This window comes from Argopecten irradians, chromosome 3 (genome assembly GCF_041381155.1).
Source record: "Argopecten irradians isolate NY chromosome 3, Ai_NY, whole genome shotgun sequence".
In the NCBI taxonomy this organism is placed as follows: Eukaryota; Metazoa; Mollusca; class Bivalvia; order Pectinida; family Pectinidae; genus Argopecten; species Argopecten irradians.
The window spans coordinates 17,651,616-17,673,001 of NC_091136.1; the positions used below are offsets into that span (position 1 = coordinate 17,651,616).

The following is a 21,386-nucleotide window of genomic DNA, read 5'->3' on the forward strand; positions in this document are numbered from 1 at the left end:
GCAGGGTTATCATACAAGAAAGCCTTTTAAGGTATTGTGTACCACCAAAAAGAAATGTAAATAAAAAAAAAGAATGGTATAAACATTTTCCTTACGGTCTCTGAACATATAAGCAATGAAAAAACGCACTTTACCATGCTATTTTAAAAGTACTGATTTTTTTAATTGAAATCATGAAATTTGAAAAATAAATCTATAAAAAATAGTACGATTTATGAAATATCTATGCAAGAAAATAATTATTACTGACCATAGAGCAAGAGCATTTTACAATGCATTAGCAAACAGGTTTGTGCACAAAAACATTTTGTGTAAGAAAAAGGTCATTTCAAAGCAAAAACAGGGTACACCCCAAACTCCTGCAAATAGCGAGAAAAGTGTGCCGCCAGCATGGCTCGAACCACGAACCTGCGACCACGGACTTAATGCTCCGTCGCTCTCCCACCTGAGCTACATTGTAAAGGGAAATTCCACCTACGGCCAAGGTAGTAGGCGACCATATCACTATTTATAATTTAAACCTGCTACAGCATATATAGATATATATTAATTTCAAGGGAGGTCACTCTAAGCATTAAAAGTAACCGTTAGAATGGGACTCTGAGTGCTGAGTGACTACCTCATGTAATTATTTCATTTAAAATGGATTTTAAAAAACTTTCTACAGTTTATTATTATTATTTTTAAAATTGCAATTTCGATAATTTGATTGATAATGTTTCAATTACCATCTGATGTTTTCAATCTAAAAGATAAGTTTTATGGGTTGTTATTTACATAAACATTCTTAGGTCACTTCATGTTGTCCTATCTGAGAGTATTAAAGTGACCATAGCCTGTACCACTTTGAATTTATGTGGCTATTTTGTCATGTTTATTAGTCCTTAAAACATGTGGCAACATAATATTGTACTATTGAATTGTTTAACTCAAATGAAATGTTCAACTTATTGATGAAATATATAAATTGATTTTATTATGTCTTTTTATTAAAAACACATACATGTACATTGTATTTGAAGCATTATATTAAATGACCAAATCATATTCTATTTTTTTTAATTGTGGCAAATCATAAAATGGAAACAAATGATTTCATTTTATTACTAGTTAGCTATAAATTACATTCATTATTAACATTGAATCTCCGATAGATATGTCAATGAATTTCATTTTAGAATAGATATCATCAACGTCCTCGATTGAATCAAAGAAATTGTCCGGATCAATTTGCAGACTATACTAATTACTAATTGCACTGTAAAAAGTAGACGACAATTTGGCTTCGTGGTCTGTGTGTATCAATTTCAATGCACTGTTGATGTGACTTAAATGGCAGCGCTGCCAAAAATCATTTTTCAACTCTTATTTTGAAAGTACTTGAAAGCATTATAATTCTCAATAAGTTTTGAGTCTTTTTAACATGTTGAAAATCTTTGAGGATGGATAACATATGGAAAGCTCTTCTTGATTCGCGAGTATGAAATATACGACATATGTAACTTTTGAAGAAAAGTTAAAAAGGAAATGCTGTTCGAACTCATACGCAAATGACCAGTCAGTCAATTACTGCTACATTTTATATCGAGTTAAATGAAATTTACAAATATAGGGTTTGGAACAACACTATTTAATATAGTTTTTAACTCATCAACCTTCCTCTAATACTTTTGTCAAGTCTTAATGACTCTTCACAAATATAAATTATCATTAAATCATAGATACTCTTGATTAGCCATTAAGACATGGTGAAAGTACTAGAAGACGGTCATTGAGTTTAATTTACTAGTTGGGCGACACATGAAGAAGTGTCGCGGATGAAATGAAGATAAGAGAAATGGGAGATAAGTCTTGTTGTTATTCTTAAACGGGACCAATTTCATTAGGTTATGGAAAATATACCAGAGTTTGAAGTCATATCAGGATTTTAGTCTATTTGACCCGTGTGACCTTGAATAAAGGTCAAGGTTAATTATTTAAAAAAAACATGGTACATGTAGTTCATTATATAACATATATTGGCCGATAACTGGAAGATACATTTTAATTGATTATCTTTTAAAACACTAACAAAGGAAGGTAATTAAAAATGAAAAAGCCTTTTCAGCTACATTCTCAATATTTCATGGGACACTATCACTGACGTAATATCCACCCCTTGAGTATCTCATAGTAAAATTGAAGCCACTTCAGAAGAAAAAACAGACTAAAAACAGGCTTGCAGAAATCATTTTTGGCTACATTCTCAATACTCCAGGGGTTACTATCATTGACGTAATATTCACCCATGGACTAGCATATCTTAGTAAAATCGGAGTTAGTTCAAAAGAAACCAAGAGGTCTTGACAGTCACCTGAGTGCCTGATGTAACCCTGGTTAATACTAGCAGCAATATATCGCTCGCCCAGAGAGAATTTCTCGTTAGCTCAATTGGTTGAGCGTCAGACTAATATTACAGAGGTCCCGGGTTCGATCCCTGGCAGATGCAGGTAATAAATTGTAAATCCTGCACCCTGTTACATTGGCGCCCATGTAGGGACTCGGTAATGATACTTAACGATACCTGCGAAGGATTCGTTGTTACCCCCTGGAAACTGGAGGACGAGTTGATTCCTGGAGAGGGAGTATGTAGCCCTGGTTAATACTAGCCGCAATATATCGCTCGGCTAGAGAGAACTTCTCTTTAGCTTAATCGGTTGAGGGTCAGACTAGTTATCCAGAGGTCCCGAGTTCGATCCCTGGCAGAGGCAGGTTATAAATTTATTGTAAATTCTGCACCCTGTTACATACAGAACATTGCTAAGTTGGTTCAAGTCTTTGAATAACATTTTGTAAATTAAAAGAAACCCCAATTGGACCCACTCCTCAGGCCCCTGATAGTTAGTCATGGAAAATTTGTTCAAAGGATTCAATGGCCATATCATATTGACTCATTTTTTTTATTACAAATGACCAAATAATGTTCAAAAGTGTGTTTTCCCTATGAAAACTATACTAACCTTGCCTCCCTCCCAAGGGGGAAACATGAGACTCAAGGGTCATATATAATTCACAATATTTGTGAAGGACCTTAAGGCCTTTCCACCTATGAAGGGTATTTGATTATACCATTTCCAGAATTTTAAAAGGTTTTTGAAGTTTTAGCCTATCCTATTTGACCCTTTTTAGCACCACCCCTCAGTTCCCTAGGGGTCAGTCATGGGCAATTTGTTAATAGGATTCAATAGCCATCTCATACTGATAATTCTGACAACATTTGACTCATTTTCTATTGCAAATGACCAAATGATGCTCAAAAATATGTTTTACCTAAAAATTATAGTAAACTTGACCCCTCCCAGGGGGAAACGAGATTACATCTATGAAGAGTATTTGATTCCACCATTACCGGAATTTTAGAAGAAGATTGTTGAAGTTTTAGCCTATTTGACCCCTTTTGCTCCAACCCTCAGGTCCATAGGGGACCATATAATTCACAATTGTGATTGACCTTTGGCCATGAAATGTCTCTGCAAAATGTCATTGAATTTGGTTCAGTGATTCTGGAGAAGAAGACTGAGATTGTTTGTCGTCGCACGAAGCACTAAGCACGACACACGACGATGTACAAAAGGCGAATAGATTAGGTCACTGGAGACTTCGTCTCAGGTGACCTCAAAACTGATACAGTCCTGCATAGACTTCCTTTCAAGATAACAGAGAAAGTGACACCCAACTTCAAACATTATACAAGTTCTGTGATGTACGTTAAATGATCAAATTACCTGTGTCTTCTGTTGCCTGCAGTTTCATTGACCGATTGCCAGCTGTAATATAGCCACGCCTCTACCCGCAAACACACGTGTTTCTATTCAATGTCGAAACAAACAATGCGGTTTGATTGACAGCTGGCGATCAGTCAATTTTGAAATAATGCAGAGTTAGATATTATATCAGTGATAGTATCCCTGGCGTATGGAGAATGATTAGGCTATTACTTTGCCATTTTTTTTAAATAAAGGGAGACTTAAAACTTGAATGTGGCATTTTGTAATTGTCCCTATGACATACAATTAAGCAAGGAATTCATCATAATTACTATGACATTATAAATACTCGATATCAGCTAATCACTAATATGTTCTGCAATATATAAACTGATTTATATAGTTATACATAGTGACATGATTTCAATGATATAGAAATGGCGTGTAGAATTTTCAAACATTTGTTTATATGACATCGCAAGTTTCGTATTCTTACATGTACCCTGCATCTTCCTGGAATATGCATTTTCATGGATAATCATGTAAAAGTCTCTGCTAGCTACCCCCATTTCTTCGAAAAATAAGTAAAAAAAATATAACAATAGAAAATATCGCCTGGCTGGACACCCAATCTCTTTAAAATAGATACAATTTAGAGCACAAGAAATGTCAAGCATTTTTTTTTCAGAGAAAAAGAAACTAACACTACTGCATTAATCAAGTTAAATTAATCAGACTTTATTTAATATCCATGGATTAGATCGTTCCATAATGACACTGCGTCAAATATTTGAAAAATATCATGTACTTATACATATAAATCACGAATAAACATGCAAAAGTATCTGCTACCCCCCTTTTATCATAAAATAAATCGTTTCTCCTCATGAAGATAAAAAAATGTCAAAATATAGACGTATCACTTATTGGTCTGACCAAATAATCAATCCATAACAAAACATAAATTTCTCCGTTTTCGCAATTCCTTTAGTGATATTGAGCATTTTGCTAGAAAATAAACCTTAAAAAATAAACAAATAAGCCTATTTCCTCCCTTTATCCAATCCCAATGAAAACTGTTCATGTGAACATTTAAAGAAAAATATAAAGTTTTTAATTCAAAATACACGTACCCTTTTAAGTCATCTGATCACACTTACATCAGATATTTAAAAATATAATACTTTAATCAATAAATGCCTTGGAAATGTATAATGCTAATTGGAATTTCATTTTGGACAATTAGGGTAATGGGTTATATTAGGTGCCAAATTTTCTAATTATCATAACATTTATGAGACCTTTTATGAGAACTCTATTCGTGGGGCCACGGTGGCCGAGTGGTAAAGATGTCCCGACATATTACCACAAGCCGTCCACCTCTGAGTCACGAGTTCGAATCCGATGTGGAGCAGTTGCCAGGTACTGACAGCTGACCGGTGGTTTTTCTCCGGGTTCTCCTGCTTTCATCCACCATCAAACCTGGCACGTCCTTAAATGACCCTGGCTGTTAATAGGACGTTAAAATAATAAAATAATAATAAACTCTATTCTACATCCGAATTGGAAACACATATGGTACCAGGTATTTAAATCATTTTAAATCCTTGATACTGCTAAAGGATATGGAAATCAAATAAATAAATCATCACATTAAGGATCAATTTGTAGCTTTCATACATACGCAGAAATGAATTACCTGGTGTACTCATGCTTCTCTTTTGTTTTAATCATTTACATGAAAAGATAACAAAGCATATTTAATTTTTATATTGAGGAAGATTACCTATATATATATAGGTACTAGTATTCAAAATAGTTACTGTTTCCAAGTGTTATTCATTACAGTTGAAAAAATGACAAGAGCAAGCAAATCATATTTAAAAGTCTATACATTGTACCTTAACCGAAATGGCTTTCAATTTAATATTTTTATTTTTGAATTTTATTTTTGATTTAGAAAAAAATGGAAAACATCTCAAATTCAAAATTTATCTGGTTTCTAAAATACTTAAAACTGGTAAGGCTGGTACAAGTTTGACATCCACTACTGTATAGTGAGTGTTATAAATAGGTCTCCTTTAACCTAGATACTGTATGATATTATGTAAAAAAAAAAGCTGTTGTTATTTTGAAATATAATGTCAAAATATCCTTAAAAGCTCATGGTATATCAAATTTTATAAATTTAAGTTTAATAAATTTCATTGAGTTTAATTTATGATATTTTTGACTCCACATAGACACATACTTTTTTGGCTTTAAGTTTTAGATTTAAACTTTAACTGTATCTATAATTTTCATGTTTCTTGTTATGTAACCGAATAATCGTACTATAGCTGTAGAAACATATCACCTTTGCAATTGTGGAATGAGCATAACGATATGCAATAAGAGAGGTTGGCATTTAAACATCAATGTTTAATCAAGTTCAATACACGGATTCAACAGTATACAACATATGGTTCATCACGTTGTATAGTTTAACATGTTACTTATTTAAAGGGTTTATCAGATATTGAAATCCTCTATATGAGACTATCGATACATAGATAGGAATCATATCACCTCGTCGGAATTTTTCTTAGAAACTGTTTTATCACTTGTTTGTAAATGAATAAAAGCATAACACGTCATTATGTAAGACTGGCGATTTCTGATTCGTTCTGTTGTTGAAATTCTGATGACGTATAATATGTTAACAATGGCGCTTTACTTTACAGGATGATTGTGAATTCTTTTCTTTGGTAAGTATATGGACTATGGAGAACTTGATAATAAACAAATAATGTATTTATCGACCGAGTCTTAAGGTAGGCGTCATATAAAAAGTGTCTAGAAAGGTTTTTTAGGTTCAAAATAAACTTTGCTTCAAAAGTTAAATAGTTTATTACATAGCATCAAGTTTCCCTATACAGGTTATGTATTTAGCAGAACCATATTTACTTCCCACACTTTTACATTTTTTTAATATCTCTCAACTACAAGAGAATCCCGGACGGTTTCAAAATAGGCTGTACATCAAATCCCTCCGTTGTGCTGTAGAAGGTTCAAGATCATTGATAACTCTTATTCAATATCAATTGTAGATAATTGGCTACAATTTGTTACCCAATCATTATACATAATGTATATTTTAATTTATCGATAGATGACCATTGCTGAACTGGAAACGTGCTAGTCATGTCCAGATAATTGTTAGGTCTAGGCACACTTAATCGATGTGGAACTATAGTCACCGCTTTATTTGTTTTTATTTGTGAACTAGACTTCAGTGTTATTACATTGTTATTTAGGATGTCGGTGATAAGTACGTGTATTACGATCTACAACTGGCCAATTCAGAATGGGTCTAAGTACAATGGTCGTTGACAGAATAAAAGTAGTATTTTGATGCCACTGAGGATTAAGATATATAGGTAGGAGATGGATATTATCGAATGACTTGAATACATGTTTATGGTATAGAGATATAACATAAAGATATAAGTGTACTTTAAATATGTTTGAGATGAAATTACAAATTGATTTTTGTGACGAAGCTCCATAACATAGATTATGTATTTAAGTTAATCTGTATAATTCAATCTTATCCCATGAAACTTCTAATTAAATTGTGTGATTGGTTAATTTTCTATGAATTAATTGCGCAGTAGTTCCAGCCAATCGGAAACGATGTTGCAAACAATGACGTCATTTTCTACGTAATGAATTAGGCTAAACCCGAAAAAAGTATTTTACAGCATCCCTAAAAATTCATAATGCACATCATTCGTCTACAAAGACCCGGACGTATATTATTGTTGTGTGAGGCATGTATATATGTCAAATTTAGATTTTTTTCGTTCAGCACAAGTGATTCAAGTGTGTCAAGAATGAATAAAATTTCGAGTAATATCGTTAAAAAATATGTCCCTTCGAAAACCCTTATCCCATATTTAAAGACAGTTTCTACTGATTGTGTAGGGTCATCGTACAAGCATGTATTTTAAGGTATTGTGTACCACCAAATGCAAATAAAAATGGTATAAACAATTGCCTTAGGGTCTCTGAACATATAAGCAATAAAAAACGCACTTGACTATGCTATTTTGAAAATGGTATAAACATTTAATGATTTTGTTTATAAATTGAAAAAATGAAATTTGAAAAAATAAAATCTGTAAAACCTAGAAAGATTTATGAAATATTTATGCAAAAAAAGAAAAATTACTAACCAAAGAGCAAGAGCATTTTACAATGCATAAGCAAACAGTTTTGTGCAAAAATTGCTAAAAGCGAGAGAACTATGCCGCTAGCCGGGCGGACCTGCGACTACGGACTTAATGCTCCGCTGCTCTACCAAGTAAGCTAAAGGGAAATTCCATTTACGGCCAAGGTAGAAGGCGACCATATCACTATTTATAATTTGAAGCTGCTAAAACATATATAGATATATATTTATTTCAAGGGAGGTCACTCTGAGCATTAAAAGTAACCGTTGCGTTGCCCTGACGTATGACTATGTATCTCGGTCGGTGGTACTCTTTATTTTAAGTTAAGGGATTACATTACTTTAACTAGGATAATGAAAGCAAAACAATGATGAGTGACTACTTTATATAATTATTTCATTTAAATTGGATATAAAACAGCTTCAACACTAATATTATTATTTTTCAAAATTGCAATTTCGGTAATTTGATAGATAATATTTCAGTTATCTAACTTTTTGCAAATTAAAAGACAAATATTCTGAGTTGTTATTTACATAAACACTCTTGGAAGACTCCGTGTTGTCCCGCCCGAGAGTATTAAAATGAGCATAGTCTGTATCATTTTTAAGTAATGGGGCTATTTTGTCATGTTTATTAGTCCTTGAAACATAAGGCTACATAATATTACACTGTTTAATTGTTTAACTCAAGTGAAATGTTATACTTATTGGTGATATATCCATTTAAATTTCAATATACATTTTTTATAAAAAACACATATATTGTATTTGAACCATTATAATTAATGATCAAATCATATTCTTAGAATACGTACATGATGTACTTCTACAATGCAAAATGATACTATATTTGTGCTTTAAAAAATCTTATATTTTAATAAATATGGAAATAACAATGAATTGAAAAATGCTTTAGTATATATGTTTCCTAATATCTGACCTAAATATATTCTCAACTCACTAGCAAAGTTATGAACAAAGGAGGATTGTAAATTTGGGACCTCTGATGGCCAAGACCGACAAGCATTATTTTTTTTGTTTAAAGATACTTGGGGGGGGGGGGGGATATCATAATATGACCAATCATTAAAAGTCCCTAGTCACTTATGTGTGGTTTAACAGGGAGGTCAATTTTCTATTTTGTTAAGTTTTGATGGAATCAAATCATATTTTTGAATGATTTTTCATGAATTATAATTCAGTGATAAGTTGAAAATCAAACATATTGGAAAATATGACTCAGTGTCACAAATAGGTCATAGTGACCTATTTTTTAAAATGACAATTTTGCAAGTATAAAGTTCATCTGGTGCCATGATATATCTGAAAAAGTATTAGATATCATATCATATTGCGTTGAGCAATATATTTGAATATTATAAGCTTAAGCAAATAATATTATGAATGGAATGGGATTGAGGACGGGAGGCGGGGATGAGGAGAATGAGTTTTATTTTTGAAATTTTAAAATATCAATTTCATGTTTTTGTTTATGTTAAAATGGTCATAAAATTGCTCAAACAATGCTTTAAATTTTCTTTTAAAATGCAAATATAATTTTGTAAATGTTTCCAATGTGCATTGTATGACATATTTATACGTATAGCTACATTCTTTCAAATGCGATTCATTGCAGAAAAATATTTTTATTTTACTTCTGAACTTAAACAATCCATGTATGAGTGTTTTAAAGTTTTAGAATTTTAAAAAAAGATAAAAAAAATAAAATAAAACCCCCTCAGCTTCTCCTCCTGCCAAATCCCATACTATCAATTATTCGATAATATTCTTTGCCTTAGTTCATAATATCAAAATATATTGCTCAATGCAACATAATATGATATCTAACTTTTTTCTGGTATATTATGGCGCAAGATTTACTTTATTCCTGCAAAATTGACAAAATTTAAAAAATTATGTTACTTTGACCTCAATGCATTATAATTCATAGCAAATCATTGAAAAAATCATTTGGTTCCACCAAAACTGGACAAATTAGAATATTGACCTCCCTGTTTAACCCCACATAAGTGACACAAGACTCCGACCTGACCTTAATCATCGGTCATATCATGATTTCCTAACACACAGGTATCCGTAAACAAAAATAATGCTTATTGGTCATGGCCACCAGAAGGCCCAAATTAACACTCCTCTTTTGAAAGGCTTACCGCCGTTGAACCCTACCTGTGAACGCCGAAAGTGTAATGGAATTGGAATTACGAAAAGTATCCATAGTACATGATCAAAGACAAGTACTCCGCGGCGGGTCGAGAATCAAATTATCGTTTGAGTTATTTTCTTTATTAATTAGAACCCTGCTTAGTTTTTATTATCGACAATATAAATTCATGAAGGTCAGGAAACTCATGATCTATACATAAATTATACCCTGCATGCAGTTCAAGTTTGGAGATACACACACATGTTACGTAAGAAATCTTTATCTTACATCTCTGTTTTTTTTGTATATTTTGCCAATTATACTGAAAGGTTATAATTTGGTCACATGCATAGGCCTGTAACATCTTATTTTTAATTGTACGCGAATGTTTGTGACACAAGGAAAATTAAGACCCGGGGTCTGTTTATATGTATATCTCTATAATTTGAACTGGATATAAATTTACGATTACAAATTAAAAACCGTCAGGATTTCTGTGATAAACTGGTACAAATTGCAATTCATATGTTAAATGCAATACCGATATATGTGAGGTACCGTGAAACCCGTCATAATCTAATAAATTAGGAGTTTTAAAAAATGAAAGGCAGATACGTATACGAAAAACCATAATGATTTCTCTTATAAACCGATACAATATTTGCTAAATGAATTGCAGTGGCAGCGAATGTATAGTTGAAGTAATAAAAAAACTTTTTATGGTAAAGAACAACATAACGATAATATGAATTACAACATACTTTTTAAATCTAGATGAACTTGATGTTCATAAGGTTTTGACAATCATTTACTTTATTAAATAACATTTAAGTCGGATAAGCAGCGAACATTTGCTTGAAAGAAATGGAAAGTTTTGAAAAATGCTAGCATAAGACCATCTCCAGATAATAAATAAGAAAAGAAACATAGAAATATAATGATTCAAACACAGATAGGTAAAATTCGCATAAATCTATAACCCGGGCTATACTCGTCATTTTTTAACACCGCCTACTTCAAGTTCATCCAATGATCGCCACCTTAGGGTGAGTGGGACGCGATTATCTTGTCGCGTCACTTCATTCAATACAGTGTACATTCGCTACAGTAGTATAGTACTTTAGTCGTTCACAGATTGGATTTAACGGCAGTAAACAATTCCAGTTTTAAATTAGTTCTAAATATTCAATTTTACTTAATATAGATGAAAATATATCAAGGAAAAACTCGTACAGCAGAGCAGTAACATTTAACTGCAATCTAATTAAAATTAGACTTGTAATTCCGCTCCACTACGATACTATACGTTACACTCCAATACAAGATCTAACGATACCCCGTTCGGGGTCACCTCATATAAATTGAATCAATAAATAGATCGTTATTTATATCCTGACAGTTAATTTGTTGTCAAATGTAAATCAAATTAAATAAAATGTAAAAGTGTATAAGGTAGTTAAAGAATGTCGACAATACTTGAATCGTATATATCATATTCAAACTATACAATGTTGATCTTTGCTAGCTTTCTACCTTTCTCATTACAGTGATCTTAAAATGATAGTTTGATAATATAGTCTAATAGATGTATATAATATATATACATATGGCTATCTGAATTATTCAATGTGTCTCTTTGCTTCGTACAAGGTTCGATAATCATATGGAGAAACTAAATAATATACAAATAATGCAGTTGCCATATCAAAAGTGTCTAGAAAGGTTATTTTAAGTTCAAATTCAAATCATATTCAAAAGTAATAGTTAATTTCAGGTTTCCATATATAGGAGAATCATTCTGCATAACCATATATTCTTTTCAAACTTTTAAATTTCTTTAAATACCTCTCAACTACAAATGACTTCTGGACGATTTAAAAATCAGCTATAATTCGAATTACCCCTTTGTGTTCTAGAAGGTTCAAGATCATTACAACAAAGTGTTGCCAAATCATTATACACGGTTAATGTTTTCATATACACCATTAAAATATAAATGCCTATATTTCCATATACACCATTTGCATATAAATTCCTATATTTTCATATACACCATTAAAATATAATTGCCTTAATTATATTCAATACTCGGATTCAACAGTATATAACATATATGGTCCTTCACGTTGTATTGAGTAACATACTTAAAGGGTTTATCAGATATTGAAATTCTTTATGTGAGACTATCGATACATAGTAAGAATTCATATCATCTCATCGAATGTTTTCATCGAAACTGTTTTCATCACTTGTTTGTAAACATAGCGACAAATACGAGGTAGGTATATGAATAAAAGCATAACAAGCCATTATGTAAGACTTAACGATTTTTGATTGGTTTACTTGATGAAAGTGTGATGTCGTATAATATGTCAACAAATACGGTTTACTTTACAGGCATCATCACCAGAACCTCCGGTAAGTATTTGTATGGAGAAACTAGTTGATTTACAAAAATGCATTTACCAACAAAGTCTTAATATAGTCGCCATATAAAAAGTGTGTAGAAAGGTTGTTTTGGTTCAAAATCAAACTTTATTCAAAAGTAATTCTATATTATCTAACAAAAAAAAATCCCCACAGGAGATTCTTTTAGCATAACTATATCAACTTAATTTCTGAAACATAAATTTTATTTTTAAACATTAAATGATATATAGCCATTGTACACATAGAATACCTCTCAACTGTAACAGAATTCCGGACTGTTTCATACTCGGCTACACTTAGAATTCTCACTTTGTGCTCTAGAAGGTTCAAGATCATTTACCACAAAATGTTGCAAATCATTATACATGGTTTATCTTTCACTTTAAACATTTTAACATTATACAATTATAGCATTTAGATGACGTTGGTGCATGTTTTTTTATTGACCAAAGAAAAATTATCGACCGAGGACGTAGTCCGAGGCTGATAATTTTTCTTTTGTCAATAAAAACATGCATCGACCTAATTCAAAATGCTACAATTGTTTTATTATTTGAATTGGTTTGTCTTTGTAATCTAGTGTAGTATTTCAGGATATTATTACCAGAAATAAAATCAGTAAATAACAAAATGACCATACTAATGATACGAGGATTAAGATACAGTTTTCCTATTAACTCTGATTTCCAGATACATGTACAGTAGAAGATGGCGAATGCATCATCATACTGTAGTTTTCATAGTTCTCAATGTCCGATAATCGACGTGTACAGTATACCTTATATTACTGTCTAAATAAAAGCACCGCCCTTACGTGTATCATAATTACATCTTTGTATTAGTAGCTCCGACGTTGTTTAAAATTTCTAATTAAGACTACCGGCAGATAGGCAAGCTCGACTGTCTATCATTAGCTGTGTTTGACAAAAATGTACTACCAACAAAATCGGCATCTTAGAAACGCTTATTTATCAATTTATCAACGTTTTAATGCATATCGCATTCAAACGTTTAAATGACTTCGACGATTTGATGCGCTGGATCGGGAAATCCCTTTCTATTTATAGACAGATCGGTCAATCACCTTTTTTCAATCAACTTTTACCAGTCGATCGTTGTTTTATAGGGGGTCACGTGGGGTACCGACGTCCAATGAGATTGGCGGAAAAACCAAGAAAAATAATAAAAATGACTAACACATATTCAATATTCAGATTCCACATATAACAACATATATGGTCCTTCACACTGTATAGACAACATATAACTTATGTAAAGGGTCTATCATATATAGAATTCCTTTATGTGAGACTATCGATACATAGTTAGGATTTATATCACCAGATCGGAATTTTGCTTCGCCATATAAAAATTGTCTAGAAGAGTAATAGTAATGTTTTATTGCATAGCATCAAGTTTCCCATACAGGATATGTATTCAGCAGAACTATATTAACTTTTGAATTTCTTTAAATACCTCTAAACTACAAGAGAATTTCGGATGGTTTCAAAAAAAGGCTGCACATCAAATCCCTCCGTTGTGCTGTAGAAGGTTCAAGATCATTGATAACCCTTATTAAATATCAATTCTAGATATTTCTAGAAGGCTACAATTTGTTACCCAATCATTATACATTGTGTATATTTTGATTTACTTTGTCATCGAAATATGACAATTGCTGAACTGGAAACGTGCTAGTCAAATACGTTTATGATGAAATTACAAATTAATTCTTAACGAAGCTCCATCATATCAATTTTGAATTTAAGTCGATCTGTATAATTCAATGTAATCCCGTGAAACTCTTAATCAAATTGTGTGGATAGTTGTTTTCTTATAAATTAATTCAAAAGTAGTTTCAGTCAATCGGAAACGATGTTACAAACAATGACGTCATTTCTACGTTATAAAATAAGATGCTCCTAAACCAAAATCAAATAATAAATGGAAACACAATGATTTCTCTTTTTATTACTAGTTAGCTGTAACTTACAATTCATTATTAACATTGAATCTCCGATAGATAAGTCAATGAATCTATTTTAGAATAAATATCATCAACGTCATAGATTGAATCAAAGAAGCTGTCCGGATCAATTTGCAGACATTACGTTCCCAAAGAGCACGGTCCTCTCGCTATTGTTTAATTTAAGCGTCACAATAATATGCTCTCCGGGCACGTATTGTCTGCAAATTGATCCGGACAACTCATAATCATATTCTTAAGATAAGTATATAATGTACTTCAACAATGTAAGTACTATACTTGTGCTTTAAAAATTCGGATATTTGAATAAATATGGCAATGATAATGAACAAATTTTAAGCTCTTTAACATTTCCAGTTTTAAATAAGAGAGTTTCAAATCTTCCAAATCAAAAATCTTAAAATCTGCTGTGTCAAACACAGACTTTAATGACCTGTGACCTAAAACAACAAAAACTTTAGTTTAAAGTTATATGTGCCGTTATCGTGCGATAAAATGGCATGCTATTTTTCCTCCGTTATCTATTGAAAACTACTACAAGGTTTAATAAATTAAACTATCACAGTGGAAACAGTGGAAACAGTCAATTATGAAATAGTGCAGGGGTAGATATTATGTCAGTGATAGTAACCCTGGCGTATGGAGAATAATTAGGCTATTACTTTGCCATTTTCTTAAATAAAGGGAGACGCAAAATTTCATTGAATTTGGTTTAGTGTTTCTGGAGAAGAGGACGAAGATTGTTTTTCGTCTCAGGAAGCACACCGCACGACACACGACGATGTACAAAAGGCGATTAAAATAGGTCACTGGAGACTTCGTCTCAGGTGACCTCAAAACTGATACAGTCCTTCATAGACTTCCTTTGAAGATAACAGAGAAAGTGACACCCAACTTCAAACCAACATTTATGTACAGTGAACCACATTATACAAGTTCTTTGATGTACGTTAAATGATCAAATTACCTGTGTCTTCTTTTGCCTGCAGTTTCATTGACCGATTGCCAGGTGTACATGTGATATAGCCACGCTCCTACCCGCAAACACACGTGTTTCTATTCAATGTCGAGACAAACAATGCGGTATGATTGACAGCTGGCAATCAATCAATTATGAAATAGTGCAGGGGTAGATATTATGTCAGTGATAGTAACCCTGGCGTATGGAGAATAATTAGGCTATTACTTTGCCATTTTCTTAAATAAAGGGAGACTTAAAACTTGAATGTGGCATTTTGTAATTGTCCCTATGACATACAATTAAGCAAGGAGATCATCATAATGGCTATGACATAATACTCGATATCAGCTAATCACTAATATGTTCTGCAATATATATCAACTGATTTATATAATTATAAATAGTGACATGATTTCAATGATATAGAGATGTCATGTACAATTTTCAAACATTTGTTTATAAAACATCGCACGTTTCGTATTCTTACCCTGCAGCAGCCTGGAATATGCATTTTCATGGATAATCGTGTCATAGTCTCTGCTAGCTACCCCCATTTTATCGGAAAATAAGTAAAAAAATGATAACAATAGACAATATCGCCTGGCTGACACTCAATCTCTTTAAAATACATACAATTTAGAGAACAAGAAATATCAAACAATTTTTTACACAGAGAAAAAAAATAACAATACTGCATTAATCAAGTTAAAATAATCAGAATTAATTTAATATCCACAGATTGTATCGTTTCATAATGACACGGCATCAAATATTTGAAAAAAATATCGTGTACTTATACATTTGAATCACGAATAAACATGCAAAAGTATCTGCTTCCCCCATTTTATCAAAAAAGAAATCGTTTCTCCTCATTAAGATAAAACAAATTGTCAAAATATAGACAATGTTGGTCTGACCAAATACTCAATCCATAACAAAACATACATTTCTCTGTTTTCGCAATTCCTTTGGTGATATTGAGCATTTTGCTAGAATATATACCTTAAAAATAAACAAATAAGCCAATTACCTCTCTTTATATAATCCCAATTAATCAAGAAATGCCTTGGAAATGTTTAATGCTAATTGGAATTTCATTTTGGGCAATTAGGGTAATGGGTTATATTAGGTGCCAAATTTTCTAATTATCATAACATTTATGAGACCTTTTATGAGAACTCTATTCGTGGGGCCACGGTGGCCGAACGATAAAGATGTCCCGACATATTACCACAAGCCGTCCACCTCTGAGTCACGAGTTCGAATCCGATGTGGAGCATGGTACTGACAGCTGACCGGTGGTTTTTCTCCGGGTTTTCCTGCTTTCATCCACCATCAAACCTGGCACGTCCTTAAATGACCCTAGCTGTAAATATGACGTTAAACTAATAAAAAAGAGAACTCTATTCTACATCCGAATAAGAAACACATATGGTACCAGGTATTTAAATTATTTAAATCCTTGATACTGCTAACTGATATGAAAATCAGTTAAATAAATCATCACATTAAGGATATATCTGTAGCTTTTATACATACGCAGAAATGAATTACCTGGTGTACCTTTCATGCTTCTCTTTTGTTTTATTAATCATTTACATGAATAGATAGCATAGCATATTTATTTTTTTAAGATTACCTTTATATATATACTATAGGTACTAGTATTCAAAATAGTGACTGTTTCCAAGTGTTATTCATTACAGATGAAAAATGTCAAGAGCATGCAAATCATATTTAAAAGTCTATACATTGTATCTTAACCAAAATGGCTTTCAATTCAATAATTTTATTTTTGAATTTTATTTTTGATTTAGAAAAATTTGGAAAATATTTCTCAAATTCAAAATTGATCTGTTTTCTAAAATACTTAAAACTGGTGAGGCTGTTACAAGTTTGCCATCCACTACTGTATAGTGAGTATTATAACTAGGTTTTACCTAGATACTGTATGATATTAAAAAAAAAAAAAAAAAAAAAACTGTTGTTATTTTGGAAATATAATGTCAAAATTTCCTTAAAGGCTCGTGGTATATCAAATTGTATAAATTTAAATTCAATAAATTTCATTGAGTTAATTTATTATATTTTTGACTCCACATGGACACATACTTTTTTGGCTTCAAGTTATAGATTTAAACTTTTATTGTATTTCTTATTTTCATGTTTCTTGTTACGTAACCGAATAATCGTACTATAGCTGTAGAAGCATATCACTTTTGCAATTGTGGAATGAGCATAACGATATGCAATAAAAGAGGTTGGCATTTAAACATTAATATTTAATCATATTCAATACACGGATTCAACAGTATACAACATATGGTTCATCACGTTGTATAGTTTAACATGTTATTTATTTAAACGGTTTATCAGATATTGAAATCCTTCATGTGAGACTATCCATAGTGAGGATTCATATCACACCTCCGACCTTTGCTTCAAAAACTGTCCATAGAAACAGATATGAGTAAGGTATATGGATAAAAGCATAACAATTCATTATGCTAGACTCACCATTTCTGATTATTGTTGAAAGTCTGATCACGTATGATATGTCAACAAAGGCGTACAATTAAATATGCCTTTCAACTACAAGAGATTACCGGACGGTTTCAAAATCGGCTATATTTCGAATTTCCACTTTGTGTTCTAAAAGTTTTAAGATCATTCATCACAAATTGGTTTACTTGTTGAAAGTGTGATGATGGATAATATTTTTACAAAGACGATTTATGTTGCAGATGCCACCTCCGCTAGATCTGGATGAAGAATCTTCGGTAAGTATATGGAGAACTTGATAACACAAATATTGTATATACCAACCTAGTCTTAATATATTCGCCATATAAAAAGTGTCAGGAAAGGTTGATTTAGGTTCAAAAACATTTTTTATTCAAAGATAATAGTTTATTACCTTGCATTAAGAGTCTTCACACAGAAGATTCACTCAGCATAACCATACATTGAACATACTTTTTAATTTCTTTAACATTAGATTTAAAAAAAGATAAAATGACATATAATCATTATACACATAGATATACCTCTCAACTATAGGAGAATTCCGTAGTGTTTCATAATCGGCTTTATTTCGAATTCCCCTTTTGTGCTGTAGAAGGTTTAAGATCATTCGTCACCAAGTGTTGCAAAATCATTACACATGGTTTATTTTTTATTTAAACCATTTAAACATAGATGAATAACTCATATTCAATACTCGGATTCAACAGTAAACAACATATACGATCAATCACGGTGTATAAAATATAAACTTTGTTTATTTTGCATCGATTGAGAAACAAGTTATACAACGGATGTATTTAAAAATGTATTTACCAACCGAGTCTTAATGTAGTCTCCATGTCTAGAAAGGTTGTTTTAGGTTCAAAATCAAATTTTAATCAAAAGAAATATTTTATCACATAGCCATAAGTTTCCCGCACAGGAGATTGTAAAGAGATTCTCCATAACCATATACACTTTTCAAGCTTTTGAAATATATATGGAATGATATATAATAATTGTACCCATAGATATACCTCTCAACTACAAGATAAATCCGGATAGTTTCATAATCGGCTATACTTCATTATTCCTCCTTCCAAGAGGAGGGCATTCAAACAGTACCAGGTATTTAAATTATTTAAATCCTTGATACTGCTAACTGATAAGAAAATCAGTTAAATAAATCATCACATTAAGGATCTATTTGTAGCTTTTATACATACGCAGAAATGAATTACCTGGTGTACCTTTCATGCTTCTCTTTTGTTTTATTAATCATTTACATGAATAGATAACACAGCATATTTAATTTTTATATTGAGGAAGACTACCTATATATGTATAGGTACTAGTATTCAAAATAGTTACTGTTTCCAAGTGTTATTCATTACAGATGGAAAAAATGTCAAGAGCATGCAAATCATATTTTAAAGTCTATACATTGTGCTTAACCGAAATGGCTTTCAATTTACTAATCTTATTTTTGAATTTTATTTTTGATTTAGAAAAATTTGGAAAATATTTCTCAAATTCAAAATTTATCTGGTTTCTAAAATACTTAAAACTGGTGAGGCTCTTACAAGTTTGCCATCCACTTCTGTATAGTGAGTATTTTAACTAGGTTTTACCTAGATACTGTATGATATTAAAAAAAAAAAAACTGTTGTTATTTTGGAAATATAATGTCAAAATATCCTTAAAGGCTCGTGGTATATCAAATTTTATAAATTTAAGTTTAAAAAATTTCATTGAGTTTAATTTATTTTATTTTTGACTCCACATGGACACATACTTTTTTAGCTTTAAGTTTTAGATTTAAACTTTTATTGTATTTCTAATTTTCATGTTTCTTGTTATGTAACCGAATAATCGTACTATAGCTGTAGAAGCATATCACTTTTGCAATTGTCGAATAAGCATAACGATATGCAATAACAGAGGTTGACATTTAAACATCAATGTTTAATCATATTCAATACACGGATTCAACAGTATACAACATATGGTTCATCACGTTGTATAGTTTAACATGTTATTTATTTAAACGGTTTATCAGATATTGAAATCCTTTATGTGAGACTATCCATAGTGAGGATTCATATCACCCCTCCGACCTTTGCTTCAAAAACTGTCCATAGAGACAGATATGAGGAAGGTATATGGATAAAAGCATAACAATTCATTATGTTAGACTAACCATTTCTGATTATTGTTGAAAGTCTGATCACGTATGATATGTCAACAAAGACGTACACTTAAATTTACCTTTCAACTACAAGAGATTGTCGGACGGTTTCAAAATCGGCTATACTTCGAATTCCCACTTTGTGTTCTAAAAGGTTTACGATCATTCACCAAAAACTTGTTGAAAGTCTGATGAGGATAATATGTTTACAAAGACGATTTATATTACAGATTGAAGCAAGATCTTCGGTAAATATATGGAGAACTTGATAACACAAATATTGTATATACCAACCTAGTCTTAATATATTCGCCATATAAAAAGTGTCAGGAAAGGTTGATTTAGGTTCAAAAACAATTTTTATTCAAAGATAATAGTTTATTACATTGCATTAAGAGTCTCCACACAAAAGATTCACTCAGCATAACCATACATTGTACATACTTTTTAATTTCTTTAACATTAGATTTTTTTAAAAAATTAAAATGACATATAATCATTATACACATAGATATACCTCTCAACTATAGGAGAATTATGTAGTGTTTCATAATCGGCTTTATTTCGAATTCCCCCTTTGTGCTCTAGAAGGTTCAAGATCATTCGTCACAAAGTGTTGCCAAATCATTAAACATGGTTTATTTTTTATTTAAACCATTTAAACATAAATGAATAACTCATATTCAATACTCGGATTCAACAGCATACAACATATACGATCAATCACGGTGTATAAAATATAAACTTTGTTTATTTTGCATCGATTGAGAAACTTATGGAACTCACTTTCAAAGTTCCGGATGTAAGCGGGCATGTGACCATTAACCTTTGCACGTCCATGCCGGAGATCGAACCCCGGCGGCTAGGTGAAACGCGAGCGGCTTAACAACTACACCACCCGAGTAATGTGTAACTTGTGTATAGGGTTTGTCAGATATTGAAATCCTTAATGTGAGACTACATACATAGTTAGGATTCATATCACCCCGTCGGAAATTGTGTCCTATCCCATTGTTAATAATAATTACGCGATAAAATATGTTTCAATCAAATATTGCTAGGGTGGAAATATTGGCTAGCTAACTCTCTAAACACCCCACACTCGAATGATTTGTTTATATATATATTTCTAGGGGCACTTTTTGCTAGCTGATTTCCCCATGTCTATCCGATATAAGCCGGCAGTATC

At 31.7% G+C, this 21,386-nt stretch overlaps 1 protein-coding gene across 1 annotated transcript in view; it reads left to right on the plus strand.

Annotated features, from left to right (window-relative positions):
* Positions 1–21,386, plus strand: part of LOC138317698 (uncharacterized) — a 182,734-nt gene that overhangs the window by 121,236 nt on the left and 40,112 nt on the right. Inside the window, exons 8-10 of the mRNA XM_069259545.1 lie at positions 6,470–6,493; positions 12,524–12,544; positions 18,249–18,284. Of these exons, the coding sequence (XP_069115646.1) occupies positions 6,470–6,493; positions 12,524–12,544; positions 18,249–18,284 (81 nt within the window). The remainder of the gene's footprint in view (positions 1–6,469; positions 6,494–12,523; positions 12,545–18,248; positions 18,285–21,386) is intronic.